This window comes from Monodelphis domestica, chromosome X (assembly GCF_027887165.1).
Source record: "Monodelphis domestica isolate mMonDom1 chromosome X, mMonDom1.pri, whole genome shotgun sequence".
Lineage (NCBI taxonomy): Eukaryota > Metazoa > Chordata > Mammalia > Didelphimorphia > Didelphidae > Monodelphis > Monodelphis domestica.
This window is the reverse complement of record NC_077235.1, coordinates 4214875-4231979: the sequence shown is the minus strand read 5'-3', so window position 1 is coordinate 4231979 and position 17105 is coordinate 4214875. Positions and strand designations below refer to the sequence as shown.

The 17105-nt window shown below is 55.9% G+C and overlaps 1 protein-coding gene and 1 non-coding gene across 5 annotated transcripts; both read left to right on the top strand.

Moving 5' to 3' along the window:
- The first annotated feature begins 772 nt into the window (after positions 1–772).
- PFKFB1 (6-phosphofructo-2-kinase/fructose-2,6-biphosphatase 1) lies at positions 773–16747 on the top strand. Of its 4 annotated transcripts, none has more exons than XM_007507756.3 (15): positions 773–941; positions 4188–4313; positions 5282–5375; positions 6474–6540; positions 6913–6987; positions 7327–7383; positions 7896–8017; positions 9088–9295; positions 10471–10617; positions 11153–11257; positions 11838–11967; positions 13425–13487; positions 14170–14234; positions 15087–15180; positions 15999–16747. In XM_007507756.3, exons 1-14 carry the CDS (start codon positions 914–916, stop codon positions 15153–15155), a joined length of 1356 nt encoding a protein of 451 aa, XP_007507818.1. In that variant the 5' UTR covers positions 773–913; the 3' UTR covers positions 15156–15180; positions 15999–16747. The 4 variants fall into 4 exon arrangements, with proteins under 4 accessions (XP_007507818.1, XP_001363907.1, XP_007507817.1 ...); XM_007507755.3 differs by lacking the exon at positions 773–941 and adding an exon at positions 2545–2779; XM_001363870.4 differs by lacking the exon at positions 15087–15180.
- Positions 7272–7327, top strand: MIR12411 (microRNA mir-12411). Its single transcript, NR_163032.1, has one exon. It is a non-coding gene; the product is annotated as a microRNA mir-12411 (primary transcript).
- Positions 16748–17105: the final 358 nt, after the last annotated feature.

Below are 17105 nucleotides of genomic sequence, written 5' to 3'. Positions count from 1 at the left end.
TGCCCTTTTGCCTTGGAAGATTCCCCTGGCCTCCAAGGAAGCCCAGCAGCTGGCCTGCCTTTCCTAGACTCCCCCAAAGTTCTTCAGGCCCTTGGCAAGTCCCCAGAGGGCCAGAGGGTGGTCTTGTGCTCATTAAGGACTTGTTCTCTGGCACCGCTTTGGTGCTTCTGGGTTTTCCAGAATTCCAAGTGGGGGTGTGTGGATGTTCCCAGAAGCAGATGCGCCCCATGAACTCATTTTAGAGGGGAGCCCTGGAAGTTTTGTAGAGAAGGAAAAAGGGGCTCCAGAGAGAGAGAGGCAGTGGAAGCCCCAAGCTGTGCTTTCAGAGACGAGGGAGGCAATCCTGAAGACAAGAAGTGACGCCTCCCCACCTGAGCCCCGCAGTTGGGACTTCTCATTCCCTGGCTGAGAAGCCCTCCAGGTCAGGCTCTTTGGCTTCTGTAGAGGGGCCCCGGGGCCCAGAGAGAGGGTGCCAAGCCCTGAGCATGGCATCGTGTGGCACTGCAGCTAGCACCCAACAGGCGGGCCAAGCCTCCCTGCAGCGGGTCTACAGACCATGGGGCACTGGCCAACTTGTCTTGTTCCTGAAGCCCGGGGCTGCGTAAGTATGTGGTTTTATATTCCTTTCTCAAGCCAGGATGGGTTTAAAATTAGATTTGACCTTTGTGGGGGGGGACTCAGGCAAAGATTTATAGGCAGTTTCAGCAAGAGCTAGCAACAGCTGATTGCAGCCTGCCCCCACCCCCCACCTTGCTGCCCCTGCCTCCTCTGTCCAAGCCAGCCCACAGCCTTCCCTACCCAAGGGGTGCTCCCCTGGCTCTCCACTCTCCTGGGGGAGCAGGCGGACAGCAGCTGTCCCCCTTTGCCAATGGAAAGGCCCCATTGGGCCTGTTTCTGGTGAATTAGCTAAGCCATGGAGGACAGAAGAGTCAAGAGAGCAGGTAAGGGTAGGGGCCACCAAGGCTGGCAAAGGCAGGCCAAGGTGCCTGGGGAGGAGAGCTGGGAGAGTGGGTCCTTCACCAATGGAGAGCTCCAGGGTCTGGAGAAAGCTTGGCCCAAACTCCAGGGCAAGTTCCTCATCTGGCTGGGTCTCTGGAACACACCAGGTTCCCAGGATCCCCTGTGGGGGGGGAAGCCTGGTGGTGGTGGCATGACCTTGGCCAAGCCCTTCAGAGGCTCAGTTTCCCAAACCGGAGGCAAGTGGGGAGCCCTGAGGTGCCCAGGAGCTCTTCAGACTAAGTTGAAGTGCAAGGAGCAGATTCAATCATCTTGAAGCTCTTTCCCCACTCTCAGCCTCAGTTTCTCCCTTTGTAACTCACTCTAGGAGGGCCAACCCGTAGGACCTCCTAGGGTCCTTCTAGGTGCCATGCTCTGTGGTTCGAGGTCCCTGCCCCTGCCTGGGCAGCCCTCAGTTTCCTCTCTCAATAAATGAAAGGAGGCAGTCGGACTCCCTGCTGGCTGGCTGGCTGGCTGAGTGCTGTGGTGTGGTCTCTACCATCTGCTCTGCCGGAAAGGCCGGCCGGCCAAGAGGGCCTCTAAGCCAATTAGCATCTTCCTGGACCACTAGGCTGGCTGGCTGGAGGGGCTTCTCGTAGGATAAGGAGTGCACAGAGGCAGGAGACAGGTCTCATGGAGCCTCAGTTTCCCCTTGTGAGAAGTACGTGCTCAGCCGCCAACTGGCGAGGTTGCCCTTGCGGGAAGATCGGGGTGTGCTCCGCAGAGCATCGGAGAAGCAGGCACTGTTCCTGATCTCTGCCCTGGGGCCAGTGGGGAGTTTGGCCGGCCAAGCGAGGCCAAGAGAATGCCTTGAACTGTTTTCGCCCCCTGGGGCTGGGAGGGAGGAGAGAAGGCCAGAGCGGGTTGGAGAGAGTGAGGGAGGCTGTGGAGGCCAATCGTCCCCTGGGGCTACACTGACAGCAGTTTCGGCCTTGGGAGGGCTGAAGAGCCCCGCTCGGGATGGCAGCCAGCCATTTGAAGCCAGGAGAGCAGCGAGGCCCACGGGCCCTTCACGTGGGCTGGGGGAGGCTGGCCTACTTGCAGGCCATTGCTCCCCGAAGGGCCAGTGACCCTGCTAGGGCCCAGGGCTCCCCATGTCCGGCCTCCCTTGGCAAGCCGCTTGCCCCTTCTTCTGGGGCTCCTGCCTTCCAGGCCTCCCTCCATCTCTCCGACTTTCCCTCTGTGCCTCAGTCTCCCCCTGGAGCCTGGGCTCCCTCTCGGAGGGTACAAAGGGCCGCCGGGGATGAGGGCAAGCGGGAGGGAGGGGGCCGGCGCCCTCGGTGACCCCCGGGCCATTCTGGTCCACCCCCGAGCAGCAGGGTGTGCGTGGCCCGCTGGCCGGAGGGAGGGGACTTGCTGACACCCAAAGCCCTCTGGCCATTGGCAGCCCTGGAGGGAGAGGAGAGGGAGGAGGAGGAGGAGGAGGAGGAGAAGGGCCCGAGGTTATCTGCTCCACACACAGACAGCCCAACAGGCGGAGCCGGGCCAGCCGGCGCTCACTCCCTCGCTCCCTCGCTCCCTCGCTCGCTCGCTCCCTCGCCCTCTGGCTCCCTCGCTCGCTCCCTGGCTCGCTCGCTCGCTCGCCGGCCCGAGTGCGGAGGCCAACGTCGCTGACCTCTAGCCTGCCTACGGCCACGTCGGGCGGCCCGCACTCCCGAGCGAGGGGACAGCCAGGGAGGGCGGCCCGACATGTCCCAGGAGATGGGGGAGCTCACGCAGACGCGGCTGCAGAAGATCTGGATCCCCCACAGCAGCGGCAGCCGTCTGCAGCGGCGCAGGGGCTGTAAGTGGGGCTGGTAGTGGGGCGGGGGAGGGGCGCCCGCACAAACTTTCTCCCTTGGATGGCCTCCATGCGGCTGGGCCGTGGCCTTTTGGAGGGAACGCGGAGGGGCTCGGCCTGCACGCGCGCGCGCACGCCCCTTTGGCAGAGAGCAGCACTGAGGGCCGCAGAGGGCTGGAGATCACCCAGAGCAGCACCGAGCGCCGGCCGAACCCAGTTCTCCTGCGTCCAGCCTCCATCCCAGCCGCCTGCCGGGGGTCGGGGTGAGGCGAGGTGACGTGCGGTCTGGACTGTGAGAGACAGGTGCTGGCCAGCCGTGGCCCCCCGCCAGCGTGGCTCCTCCAGGCCTCCCCGAAGTGTCCTGTTTCCATTAATGGTCCGCTGGGCCCCGGGGTACTGCCCGGAGGAGGGGGCAGGAGGCGGCAGGGCACGTTTTCAGAGGAGACAAGAGGGCCACTTGGCCAAAGATAACAGCGGCCTTGGTCTGGGAGTGCCCCTTCGCTGAGCTTGCTTGGCCAGGGCTCAGGAAGCCTCTGCAGATAAGGCCACCCACCGCAGCACAGTGATATAAGAGGTCTGGGGCCGCTGTGTGACCTTGGAGCAGTCCACTCCTCCCTTTGGGCCAGAGCCCCAACTGTCCTCCTACCTCAGTTGTCGCCCTGGCCTCTCCTCCCCATCGCCCTAACTTAGGTGCCCCACTAACCCAGGCCCAGCCCGGGAGCTCCCTTTGTGAGAGTAGTCATCTCAGCCCAAGCAGGAGCCTTTAGTAACGGTTAGTAGCCTGCCTACTGTGTGCTGGCTATTCTGTTAGGTGATGGGAAATAGGTGAAAAACATACCAGCCCTGCCCTTAGAGTCAGTGGATGGAGCCCCTGGCCAAGTCATTTTACCCAGTTTGCCTCACTTTCCTCATCTATAAAAGGAGCCAGGAAAGAAAACGGCAGAGCATTCCAGGAAAAGCCCAAACCAGGGTCGCTGCTGAAAATGATAGAATGGCATGTCAAGCTGTATGGGACCCTAAAGCCCATCCGGTTCAGTCTTCCTAATTTCCAAAAGGGAAACCGAGGCAGAGAAAGTGAAATGTGCCAAGACCCACAGTAACAGACCTCGGATTTGATCCCAGGTCCTCTGCTGCCCAGTAATAACAGCCTCCTTGCTATCACCTTCAAGGCTCCCTGAGTCCCTTTCTCGCACACCCAAGCATTATATAGACAAGAAAACAGAAGCTGGGTGGGCTGTCCAGTAAGTCAGTGCCAAGCTGGGATCTCTTTAAGCCTGAGGCCTGCATCTGAGGCAGAAGTGGCCTCTCCAGCCGGGGCTCCCCTGTGCCCCCTTATTAGATCCTCAGTTCCCCAAGGGCAGTGTGGGAGGCACACAGAGTTTGTCCAACTCAACTGAACTTCAAATTTCAGCATCCATCCCCCAGTTCACCAACTCCCCAACGATGGTGATCATGGTGGGGCTGCCTGCCCGGGGCAAGACCTATATCTCTACAAAGCTCACCAGGTACCTCAACTGGATTGGAACCCCAACCAAAGGTACGAATGACCCTGTGGCCAAGGGGGGGGCAGATTCCCCCCTCCTTGTCCAGGGCAGCACTAGAGGGCCTTCCAGCTAGGAGAAAAGAAGCCTAAAGAGGGGGAGGGACTTGCCCAGGGCCATTTGGGCAGCAAGCAGGTCCAGTGACCTTCACAAACACATGACAATAAAGACACAACAAAGGTTGGGTAAAATAGTATTCTTTTCCATTTTTCCCAGGTGCTGCCCGCCCCTAGTTGAACTTGGGGCCTGTGACTCCAGAGCAATTTAGTGTTTTTCCCCTATACTATCCCCAGACAGCAGAGGTAAAGGGGGCCTGCTTAAGAGTAGGAATTGTTCTCCATGCCTCTTTGTATCCCTAGGCTTGCATGCAGTAGGTATTTAATAAATGCTCATGAAATTGAATGTCACTGTGAATCTGTGCCCTTATCCAAGCACATATCCAAGGGTAAGGGGCACTCCAGGCATTCCATCCTCTTTGCTCCTCAGTCCCACCACACCTGGAGGAGCCTTTAGTTCAGTTCTGGGTCACACAACCCTGGGAACAGGATGGATCAGGTGCAAAGGAGGCAGACCAGGGCGGGGAGGGAATCCGATAACAGGCCATCCAAGGAGCAGGGAAGGAACTGATTTTTGAGGGTGTTTGGCATCAAGAAAAGAAGACTCTTCCTCCTCTTCTCCAAGACAAATAGCCCCATTGCCTTTTCTAAGCCACACGGTAGGAAGCTGAGGGCCTGCCAGCCTAGTCACCCTCCCCTGGGGACTTTTCCTAATGTGGTCCCCAGAGCCACAGCCAATCCAGACTCCTCGGTGGTCCTCCCCACCTTTGATGGTCCTGGACCCCTTCGGAGAAGAAGTCACGGGACTGCTGAGAGAATGATCGCAGCCCTGAGCCCCTTGTGCCCCCAGAATGCCAATAGGCCAGGCTCACCCACTCAAGGCTTCCTTCTCTCAACTCTCCATCTAGTGTTCAATTTAGGCCAGTACCGTCGAGAGGCCGTCCAATACAAGAACTACGAGTTCTTTCGGCCAGATAACAAGGAAGCCTTGGTCATCCGGAAGTGAGTAGTTCTACCTTTGTTCACCAGCCAGCCTTTCCTTTCCCCTCCACTCATCCCAAGGCTATGGGCCTTCTTATCTGCTCAGCCCTGCCCCTTCACTGATCCAGACTCAGGAAACCCTTCTAAGCCCCAGATGATCTCTTGCTCATCCGACCACCTAACAAGCTTCTGTCTTTGGCCTCTGACTCCTTCTTCACCCTTCCTGTGACTTCCCTTTTCCACATCCCACCCCTGTCCCCTACTCTCTCTCCCCCTTTTTCTCAATTCTCAATCTCTCTCCCTCCCTCCCTCCTTCTCCTTTCTCTCTTTATCCTTCTCTCTGTCTCTCTCTCTCCTTCTCTTTCTCTTTCCCCTTTCTCTCCCTCTCTCTCCCTCCCTCCCCCTCTCTCCTCTCTCTCTCTCCCTCAGTCTCTCTCCACCCCTCTCTCCCTCCCCCTCTTTCTCCTCTCTTTCTTTCTCTCCCTCTGTCTCTTTCTGTCTCTGTCTCTCTCCTCTCTCCCCCCCTCTCCTTCCCTCTTTCCATCCTCTCTCTCCCTCCCCCCTCTTTCTCCTCTCTCTCTTTCTCTCCCTCTCTGTCTCTTTCTCTCCTCTTTCTCTCCCCCCTTTGTCTCCCTCCCTCTCTCTACCCTCTCTATTTTCTTTTCCCCCTCTTTCTTTTCTCTCTCTCTGTCTCTCCTCTCTGTCTCTCTCTCCTCTTTCTCTCCCTTCCTTCCTCTCTCTCTCTCCACCCTCTCTCTCCCTCCCCCCTCTTTTTCCTCTCTCTCTTTCTCCTTCTCTCTGTCTCTCTCTCCTTCTCTTTCTGTTTCCCCTTTCTCTCCCTCTCTCTCTCCCTCCTTCTCTCTCCACCCTCTCTCTCCCTTCCACTCTTTCTCCTCTCTCTCTCTTTCTCTCCCTCCCTCTCTGTCTCTCGCTTCTTCTCTCTGTCTCTCTCCTCTCTTTCTCTTCCCCCTTTCTCTCCCTTCCTCTCTCTTCCCCCTCTTTCTTCTCTTTTCTCTCCCTCTCTGTCTCTTTCTCTGTCTCTCTGTCTCCTTCTCTCTTTTTCTCCATCCCCCTCCCTCTCCTCCTCCATCATGCATCTTGTCTCTCTGTTCCCCACAGGCAGTGTGCCCTGGCAGCCCTGAAGGATGTCCATGATTACCTTGGCCATGAAGAAGGTCATGTAGCGGTAAATAGATCTAAGGGTCTTTCTGTGCTGGAAGGGAGACCCAGTAAGGCCATCTGGGAGGATCTTGATAACCGCACAGAGAGAAAATGAAGGGAGGCCCAGGGAGGGGTGAGAAGTCATCCAAGTTTCTACATCTGTCCCTGTTACCAGCCAGTTGTGCAGAAGGATCTCTGGCCTTGAAACCCAGGTCTCCCCTTTCTCATTGTTACCTGAAGAGCTGGCACCCGGGAAATCTTACACTTGCCTGTCCTGTCCTGCCCTCTTCATTGAAGGCCCAGTTCCGTCCCATCTCCTTGTCTTCTCCTCCTCCTCCAGGAAGTCTTCCCCAGCCAGCCATTTGGCCTAGCTCCAAACTCTCCTTTCTGTCCCTAGGTTTTTGATGCCACCAACACTACCAGGGAAAGACGGTCACTCATTCTGCAATTTGCCAAGGAGCACGGGTACAAGGTACACTGACTTGCACCCCCAGCCCTTCTAAAGTACCCAGGGCTGTGCTCCAGCCCTCCAGACTGCCACGAATCGAGACAAGAAGGGAAAGCCGTGGTGTGAAGGGCTCTGGTTCTGTGGACCCTTTGGGATCAGAACTGAGGCTCAGAGGGGCATGAGATTGGCCTAGAATCGCATAGCAGGGCTTGGACTTGGGACTGGGTGCCTGCTTCCTCGTCCACAAGATTCCCGTCTCTGATGCAGCTTTGTTAAGTTCAAAGGAATTCCGGGAGCTCCTAGCTCCATGCCAGGCCCGGGAGTGCAGGGAAGCTCAGGGCCTCCTCTCTTGTCTCCTGGCAGGTTTTCTTCATTGAGTCCATCTGCCATGATCCAGACATCATTGAGGAGAACATCACAGTAAGAGAACCTGCCCTCCAGGGCTCAACGGAAGTGCCATTGATTCTCCCATTCCCTGGCCACTGCTTTTGGGGAGCCTGACCAGGTCACTCCCTGCCCAGCCTACAGCACCTCACTGTGGTCTGCCCGGAGGAAGAGGAGGCAGCTGAATGCCACAAAGTGAAACCGGCCCAAGATTTTGAGCTCTAAATGGGGAAACTGAGGTCCAAAGGAGGCAGTGAGATTGACCCCAAGAAAGGGAAAGTGAGGTTACAGTGGGCACCATCCTTCTCTCCAGAGAGGTGTGGGAGGGACTCCAAAGGATTAGCTGATGTCATTTCAGGCTACTAATGTCCAGGAGTTTGGGAGGCAGACATTAAACCTCTTCCCTCTGTCTCCCTCTGTCTGTCCCTCTCCCTTCTCCCCTCCTGTCTCTGTCTCGGTCTCCTCTATCTCTTCTTTTCCTCCTCTCTCCCCCTTCCTCTGTTCTCCTCTTCCTCCTCTTCTTCTATCTGCCTGTCTGTCTCTCTCAGCAAGTCAAGCTGAGCAGCCCAGATTACAAAGACTGCGACCGGGAGAAGGTGGTAGAAGACTTCCTCAAGAGAATCGAGTGCTATGAGATGAATTACCAGCCCATTGATGAGGAGCTGGACAGGTCAGGCGAGGGTGGGGATGTGGGGAAGGGCTCCAGAGACAGAGGCAGGCCAGAAGGAATTGGGGAAGGGAGAGAGGTGGGGGAGGGGGAGGGGAGAGAGAACGAGGGAGGGAGAGGGAGGAAGGGGGGAGAGAGAGGAAAGACAGAGAAGAGAGAGATTGTATTAAGTCGATCCCAGAGAAAGAGACCTGGAAGGGTGGGAGGGAGTGATTGAAAGGTGGATCAGGTGAGTAAAATAAGAATGAGAAAAGAAAAGATTGAAAGAAATGAGTGAAGGAAGGAACAAGAGAAAGAATGAATGAGGGAAAGAAGGCATGAAGAAATGAACCATTGCAAGGGGAGGATGGAATGATTGAGGGAGGAAAGGGAAGACTGAATGGGAGAAGGAATGAACAAGTGAGAGGAGGAAGCAATTATTAGTAAGGAAAAAAGAGGAAAGAATGAGGGGAAGATTGGCAAAGGGGAGAAGGGAAGAGATCCTGTCCCGCCCTCTCTGAGCCCTGGAGCTGGGGGAGAGGAAAGGCAGGCCCACCAGCCCAGGGAAGGTGCAGAGATGGAATCAAGGTGGAGCAGTGAGGGAGAGCAAGGCAGCTGCAGGGAGACTAGAAAGGGAGCCGGATCTGGATGGAGGAGGCATGGACTTTCTCCCTAAGGGTGGTGGGGCATTGCAGCAGTGATCAGCCATGGAAAACGATGGGTGACAATCGGTGCCCTTCGGACTCTTGGGTCTCTGGCTGAGGCCTCCCGGGTGGTACAGGTCTCACCTTGTACACACAGGCAGAAAAGTGGGGCGTCGCTCCAGCCTTTGCCAAGCAGCTCCTTTCACCCCCTTAATGGCTCTTCCATGGAAATCCCTCCGGGGGTTTCTTTGGGACCCATGTACAGTGTTTCTGTGTGTGCTTGGCAAGAGAAGAGCCCAGCTCTGGGCACAGCCAGGGGAGGAGGCCCGCTTACATATGGGGAACAAAGAAGACACAGAAGAGACATGTGGCACTTGGCTTCCTGGAGGAGGCTCCACGCACAGATTGAGTCCCAACAAAGCTCCCTTCTGAGACTCTCTGTCCCCGCAGCCACTTGTCCTACATCAAGATCTTTGACGTGGGCACCCGCTACCTGGTGAACCGAGTGCAGGACCACATCCAGAGCCGCACTGTGTATTACCTGATGAACATCCACGTGACGCCTCGTTCCATCTACCTGTGCAGACATGGGGAGAGTGAGCTGAACCTGAAGGGCCGCATTGGGGGCGATTCGGGCCTTTCCCCCAGGGGCAAGCAGGTGGGGGGGCCCTCTTTGCCTTTTTCCTCCTCCCTCCCTCCTTTCCTTTCCTCACTCACTCTCAACTCTTTCTTTCCATCTTCTTTCCCTCTCCTTCTTTCCTCCCTCCCTCCTTGCTTTTTCCTTCCATTCTTCTATCCCTCATTCTTTTGTTCCCTTCTCCACAACTTCCTTCCTTCACTCACTCTTTCTTCTGATCATTTTTCCTTCACTTGGTCATGCATTCTTTGCCTCCCTTCAGTTCATTCTTCCTCTGCTCATTCCTCCTTTGCTCTGCCCCTTCTGTCATGCCTTTTTCCTTTGTTCATTCTCTCCCTCCTTCACTCATTCATACCTCCTTTTCTCTATGAAATCCTTCCTTTTGCTCCTTCCTTCCAGACTTCCCTCCTTCAGGAATCTTCCTCCAGTCACAGAAACACAGACATGTAACTTCGAAAGCTCCACTGTGAATGCATTCATTCATTTGTTCATTCATTCATTCCTTTGCCTTCTCCCTCAGCCTCTGGCATGTGCCCTTCCCCTCCTCTCAGAATCTCTCCCATCATCTCCCAGGATCAGGCCTTTCCCGCCATTTGTCTGGACTAGTTCCCCCACCTCTTCACTGGGCTCTCTGCTTCGGAAGGCTCTCCTCCTCAAGGCCACCCTTTGTTCTGCTCCCCAAGGGGCCCGAACACACAGCTTTGGGCATGTCACCCCTGCTCGAAGTCCTTGCTGGTTCCCTGTCCCTTGAATCCAACCCCAGCTCCTTGGCTGCGTGTCCATCCTCTGCCCAGTCTGGCCTTCTTTCCTTTCTTTCTCCTATTTTTAGCCTTGTTTCCTTTTATTCCAACACACACACACACACACACACACACACACACACACACACACACATGTGCGTGTGCTTGCTTCACATGCTCCACATTCCAAGTCAAATGGATTACTAGCAGTTTCCCAAACTCAGTGGTCTCCATTCAACTCCCACCTCTCCAAAGGCTCTCCTCACCCCACCCGGTTGGTGATATGCCTCCTCTGTGTGCACAGAAGCCCTCCTTAGGGCAAGGCTGGGCTCTTGGGGGCCCCTCTGGCCACTGAGCTGGACCACACGGTTTCTCTCGGTACTGTATGGTGTGGTATGGAGCCCAGCAGGGCCTCAAGAGGAAGCCCTCACCTCCCTTCTCCCTGTTCCTTGGCAGTATGCGTATGCCCTGGCAAACTTCATCCAGGCCCAGAGCATCAGCTCCCTGAAGGTCTGGACGAGCCACATGAAAAGAACAATCCAGACGGCTGAGGCCCTGCGGGTTCCGTACGAGCAATGGAAGGCCCTGAACGAGATCGATGCTGTGAGTGAGGCTGGGAAGTCGCCCAGGCTGGTACTTGAGAAAGTGAATTTCTGGGGAGATCCCAATATGCACACCCAGAGCATCCCCCCATGTGCATACATACACACATGCATGTAAGTACACACTAGCGACAATGATGGACATGCATATACCAAAAACACGCAGAAACAAAACGTACATGTGCACTCCATAGATACATGGAACATGGAACATACATAGCCAGAGCCACACATGTACAAGCAGAGTCAAACCCAGCCACTAAAAGCCCATGCAGATCCTGCAGACACACATGCTGACCGCCACCCCAGACATGCACACGCACATACAAATCCACCATATGGATGCTCCAGAAGCACACGTGTGTATATGTGTAGATATGTCTATGTGTCCACACACTCGGAAGCCAGAGACACACGTAGCCCTGCCAATGCAGAGGGGATGCCGACCCTCATGGACCCCCTGCAAACCCTGCATGTATGTGTGCCCGCATCCCAGATCTCTCTGCCCCTGTTTATGGACGCCTGTCGCATTTTAGGGTGTCTGTGAAGAGATGACCTATGAGGAGATCCAAGAGCATTACCCAGAGGAATTTGCACTTCGAGACCAGGACAAATATCGCTACCGCTACCCCAAGGGAGAGGTGAGGGAGGCCCACTAGGAGGGACAGCTTCCCCGGCCCTGGCCCAGCCAAACGGAGCCTGGGGCAGCAGTTGCCAGCCAGATCCCTGTACCCCAGCAAGCCTGGCGTTGAGCCGAGCTCCAGAGTGCGGTGGGTGCCCACCCAGCTGCTCACCTCCCACTCCCCTGCACCTCAGTGACAAATGACCTGCGTCATGCAGAGGAGAAGGGAAGGGCCTAAGCAAGCAATCGTGCATGGGCACAGCTCCTCTCTCTCCCTCATCCCTTACCTATTTGGATTCCAAGTTCCCTGGGTGGCCGCCATGCTTACTGGGCCAATGGAAGAAGGGAGACGCCAACCCTCCTTCTGGCTCTCGTCTCCCCAACCTCATGCTCCCTTGTTGTGCAGTGGAGAGAGCCAAAGCCCAAGAGCGTGGGCAGTGGGTTGGTGAGAGGGAGGGATGGGGCTGGGGCTGGGAAGGCCTTGCCCCGAACTAGCTGGGAACTTCAAGGACTGAGGCAGGAGCAAGATGCCCCCTGGGATCGCCCTGGCCTGCTCCCCTCTCTTCTTGCTCACGTCAGGGTCTGTCTCTCCCTTCTAGTCCTATGAGGACTTGGTACAGCGTCTAGAGCCTGTGATCATGGAACTGGAACGGCAGGAGAATGTGCTAGTGATCTGCCACCAGGCTGTGATGCGTTGTCTCCTGGCCTACTTCCTGGATAAGAGTGCAGGTAGCCCCTCGTGGGTGAGGAGGCTGGGGAGGGGAGGCAAGGGCGTTCCCTATGCCTGGGCAAGCCAACTTCAATCCAAAGCGGCACAGAGTGGGACAAGGCCTCGAGCAGTCTCTCAGAGTCCCAAGGGTGGTTTGCTCAGGATGGGACATATCATCGGGGAATTCTTTTTCAAAGCGGAGACTTTCCCCCTAAGAGACAGACAAGCATGACTACTAAGTGCCATTTTCAAGAGCGAGCCTTCTTACATGGGAAGCCTTCAAAGACGTGGAACAAGCAGAGCCTGTGGAGTGGCATGCCTCATGCTGTGGAGGGGTTTGGAGAGGCTTTATTTATTTATTTATTTTTAGCAGAGAAGCATTATTTAAAAAAAAAAAAGGGTGCCCTGACATGGAGGCACACCTGGGTTCTCAAAGATGGTGCCAGCCCAGTGCATCCTTTGGCAGCTCCCAGAAAGCCAGGTTCGGTGCTCACCTGGAGGGTTGTTGGCCAGGCTCAGCCTAACTGGGCCCTTCACTTGAGGCCACAGCATCTCATGGCATCATGGGCAGGGATGGTATGCCAGAGCTGGGGGAACACTGACCTGGGAGCCGAGGTACATAGCTTGGAATCTCCCCGACTAGGAAGTGACCCTGGATAAGTTCCTTAGTCTTTCAGCCTCAGTTTCCTCCTCTGTAATGGAAATAATATTCACACCAAATACCTAACAGGATTGAGAACTTAGAGGAGTCTGGAAATGGGAGGTATTGTTTGGATTATCTCCCATAACCTCCCATGGGAGGGGCTGAGGTTGGCATCGATGGAGAGAGAAGGGACTGCTGCATCTCTGGAGGTACAGAATATTTTGTTTGTGGAAAGGCAGAAGGTGGAAGCTGGGAACAACTGGGCTCTTGGCCCTGCCCTGCCCTGCTAGCTGTGTCATTGTGGTCAGTCTGTACTGTTAGGGAAACTCTCCTCCCCAGAGGCCTCCCTCTGCCAGTGGAAGTACAAGCCCATTCCCTGGCTCCGTGCAGGTCTTCCCTCCAAGGTGGCTGCTGATCTCAGTTCAACTGTGTCCTCTCATCTCGACGGGTTGTTGTTTGGCCTTCTCCTCTCAATCCTCCTTCTGGTTCTCCTGCCATCGCATGAGTCGGCCACATTGTCCTTTAGTCTCAGTGCCTAAGGACGTGGCCACTTGTGTTCCTACAGCGTGGACCTTTCTTTGTTCCATGGGTTACCAGGGGGATGAGGCCCTGTGCATACTTGGGAAGTCTGATCTCAGGCGTGGTTTGCCTTCCATTGGTCTAGACCTTCAGGAACCCAGGCTTGGCACCTCCACCATCTTCCCCAGTCCCAGAATGCCATATTGGAACCTACTTTGTGTAGCGGCCAGATGGGGGGAGGGCCATGTGGGTGGGGAGCTGAATGGGTGGACAGATGGGCTTTCCTCTGGCTGACCTTTCTTCCTTCCCTTCCAGAGGAGCTGCCTTATCTCAAATGCCCCCTGCACACAGTACTCAAACTTACCCCAGTGGCCTACGGTGAGTGCCATAACTTACCCAAAGTGCCCCCACTTATGGCAACTCCCACCAACTTTCTCTTCCCGGAGACCAAGCCCAGACAGTTGGAAGGGATCCAAGGAGTCCCCCAACCCTTCCAAGTATAAGAATATCCATTTTACAGCTCACCCAGTGCCATATGGCAAATCCAGGGCAGAGTATGGGCCTCCTGCTGCCTCTCTTCACTCTCATTCTGCAGTTCCTGGGCCTCTGCTTCCCCCTAGCTCTCTGCGGGCTGCCTTCCCCCAGAACCGTTGCCATTGTGGTTCAAGTGAAGGGCCTTTTCTTGCTTCTCATCCTTCTTAGCCTCTCGGCAGTTTTCAGCATCGTCTTCCATCACCTTTGGCTCCTGGAATATCTCTCCTCCCCTAGATTTCCTTGCCCTGCTCCCTCCTTGCCCTCCTTCCTGCCTGCCTCCTGACACTGCCGCTTCTCCGTCTCCTCTACCAGACCCTGGAACCCTTGCCATAGCTGTTCCCTAGGCTCTGTCCTGGGCCCCCTTCTCTCTCCCTCCCTCCCTCTCTCCTATGTCTCGTAATCCCTTTTTTGGTTCTGGTTCTGTCTCTGGCCATGCAGGGACTGGCCTCGAAGGCCGCAGAGGTTCCTCTCCACTCAGTACTGTTGTGGGCTTGACAGGTTGTTCTTCCCCTTCCCCCATTGTCAGGTTGCAAAGTTGAGTCCATTTACCTGAACATAGAGGCAGTGAACACCCACCGGGAGAAGCCAGAGGTAAGGACAGGCATGGGAACCATTGCCTCAGTGAGGCTGGGCAGGCTCTGCACCCCACTCACAGGGAAGACAGTGCCCCAAGGGCAGACTAGCTCAGCTGCTAGGAGTTTGGGGAGCTCTTTCACCCTTGCCCCGGCCTGCTTCTTAGCCCTGACTGCCAGACTCGGTTGCCAGACCGGCCACGTGGGGAAAGCTCATGGCTGCCTCAGACAGGTGACTCCAAGGAGGTCCCGGCTCTGTTTCTCAGTCCAAGGCGGGACCTTGTAACTCAGGGACCTACTACTTCCACTGTGTCACCAAATTAGGGGCGGGGAGACAAGTAGGGGTTGGGGTGGTGATACCACAAAAGATCTTTTTCTCCTCCTGTTGGATTCTAAGTTTCCTCATCTGGAAAATGGGCAGCTAGTTGGGCACAGTGATCTATCTCTAAAGTGAGATCTCGTGGCTGAGGCAACACATATGTCTGCCATCGTGTTTCCAGGGGAGAGGCCGGGGGAAGGCAGGAGACCATAAGGTATCCTCTTCTTTCTGTTGGGCCTCAGTTTCCTCATCTGTGTTAGTTGGACCCAGTCTCTCTGAGTTCCTTTTGGCTCCAAGAGTCTATGGTTGTCGGCGGTGGTCGGTTGGAAGAGTTAATGTCTGTTCCTCTGGGGCAGACCTGGCTCCACATTGCTCTCACTCCAACCTCCCTTGTTTCCTGGGTCTCTTCCCCTGCCATGAGCCAGAGTAATCCAGGAAGGCTCCACTGGAGGAGCCGGGCTGAACACCGGGGCTCTGTCACTGTAGTTCTGTCCTCCCTCTCCCATCCTGCATCACTCCCATCTGCTCAGCTAGCCATGCTCCCACACACAGGAACTTCCACCCTGTTCCTCTGGCCAGCCCCCCACCAACCCAACAGCCCTCCTTGGAAGACCTGAGTGAAGGCCTCCCTTCCCTGAACCCTCAGGTAAACGTCCCTTCCCCTCCCTCCGCCCGTAGAGTCTCTCTCTTTCAGGGGGGGGCTGCGACTCCACTATCTCCTTTCATCAGACACCCCAATTGGCCAGCTTTTGTAGTTCAACCACGGATTTGCGGAGGGCCTTTGGTGGAGCCAGCAGTGCAGAGTGGGGTCAGGAGGCAGTAGCCCTGGAGAGTGTTCCAGCCTCTCCTTCCCATTCAGCCTCAGTCAGTCTGACTGACACATAACAAGCATTCATTAAGTGCCTACTACGTGCTAAGCATTTTACAATTATTTTCACAACCCTGGGAGGTAGGGGCTATCATGGACCCCATTTTACAGATGAGGAAATGGAGGCAGACAGCCATTCAGTGACTTGCCCAGGGTCACACAGCTAGGAAGTATTTGAGGCCAGATTTCAGCTCAAGTCTCTTTGACTCTAAGGCCAGGGCTGTCCGCTGTGCCCCTAGTCGGCCCCAGTAGCAAGCAGAGCTCTCTCCTGCCAGCTGCCTGAAAGCCCAGACAAATATTGTGGGAGGAGTTGAAGGCATCCCTAAGGAAAGAGTGAGAGGTCAGGCTGGAGAGAGGTCGAAGACGGCCTCGAGGACCAGCCAGAGCCTGGCCAGCTTCCTCAGGGCCCGGGTACCCCAGAGTCCCAGAATGTCAGGACTGAAAGAGAGGTCGTGGCTTTACAGTAGGAAGGACGACTCCTGCTCAAGTCTCACAGCAAGGCAGCAATAATAGAGCCAGGCCAGTCCCGGGTCTCCCACGTTTCAGCCCAGAATTCCAGCCCCAGCCCCAGTCCCATTGCCACCCTTCTCTTTCAGAATGTGGACATCAGCCGTGAACCTGAAGAAGCCTTGGATACGGTGCCAGCTCACTACTAAGCATCTTGGGCCAGGCCACAGAGCCAGCTCCTGCTCGCATCCCCCCAGCCAGAGGCTGGCCCACCCCCCCACCTACCCACCAACAAAGGGATCCACGTCTCCCATCCAGCTTAGCTTTCCAACAGCCAAGCCCTGATTCGGCACTTTAGTTTTGGAGACTGAGGCAGGCAGGAAAGGGTGGGAGGTGGACGGGATTGGAGCAGAGAAGCCAATGATGAAAGGGGAGGGGAGACCCGACCAGTAACACTGCCCCCAACTAGGCTCTTACCTATTCCATGTGGCAGCCAGATCCAGGATTCCCAGGGGCACAGCTGATGATTGGCCCCCAAGCCCTCCTGGCCTTTCAGAGATGAAACGTGTCTCTGGGTACCCCAACAGCGGCTCCCCTTCAACACAATAACATCCACGAGTTCCCTGTTGGGGGGGGGAGATCATTTGAAATTGTCAGCCCACTTCAAACAACTGGCCTTTTGGGAAGTCTTCACCATCCGGGAGACCCAAGAGGGTAGCACCAGGGCTCCCGCTGGGGGAGCGATGACAGGGTCACTGTGGCTCTGCCTCCCTCCTGTGTCCTCCAGGGCCCCTGCTAGCTGATAATCGTTAACCTGCTCCGGCCATCTCTTTAGGGACACTGGCAAAATCACGCTCCCTGCTATTCCTGTTTTGAAAATAAAGAGGGTTGGACTTTATCTTCCCAAGGCCTCTTCCTTCCCAGAACCAAAGGGGGGGTTAGATTAGAGAAGCCCCCCAGGAAGCATCCAGCTTTGAAGGTAGAGGCGGGTGAACTGTTCTTCCTCAGAATCTGCATCCCAGAGAATTCGAAGCACTTAGCCAAACACTGCACCAGTCTTGTGCGGGGTGCTTGTGATCAGTTCCCAGAGGGGCAGTGTAGCTTAGTGACTAGAGTGGGCCTCAGGGCCAGCAAGTCCTGGCCCAAGTTCCATTTCCCCACTTCTAGTACTAGCTACCACGTGACTTTCCACTGGGGTTCTGGGTAACAGGGTTTTACTGTGCGGTGCGTAGTAAACAGCCAGACCAAGATCTCTG

Bases quoted from the DNA above. Each gene is read 5' to 3' on its own strand.
- PFKFB1 (XM_007507755.3), top strand. From the start codon at position 2,686: ATGTCCCAGGAGATGGGGGAGCTCACGCAGACGCGGCTGCAGAAGATC. The intron at 6,988-7,326 runs GTACACTGACTT...GTCTCCTGGCAG, and splicing joins CCAAGGAGCACGGGTACAAG to GTTTTCTTCATTGAGTCCAT. The intron at 13,488-14,169 runs GTGAGTGCCATA...CCCCATTGTCAG, and splicing joins ACTTACCCCAGTGGCCTACG to GTTGCAAAGTTGAGTCCATT.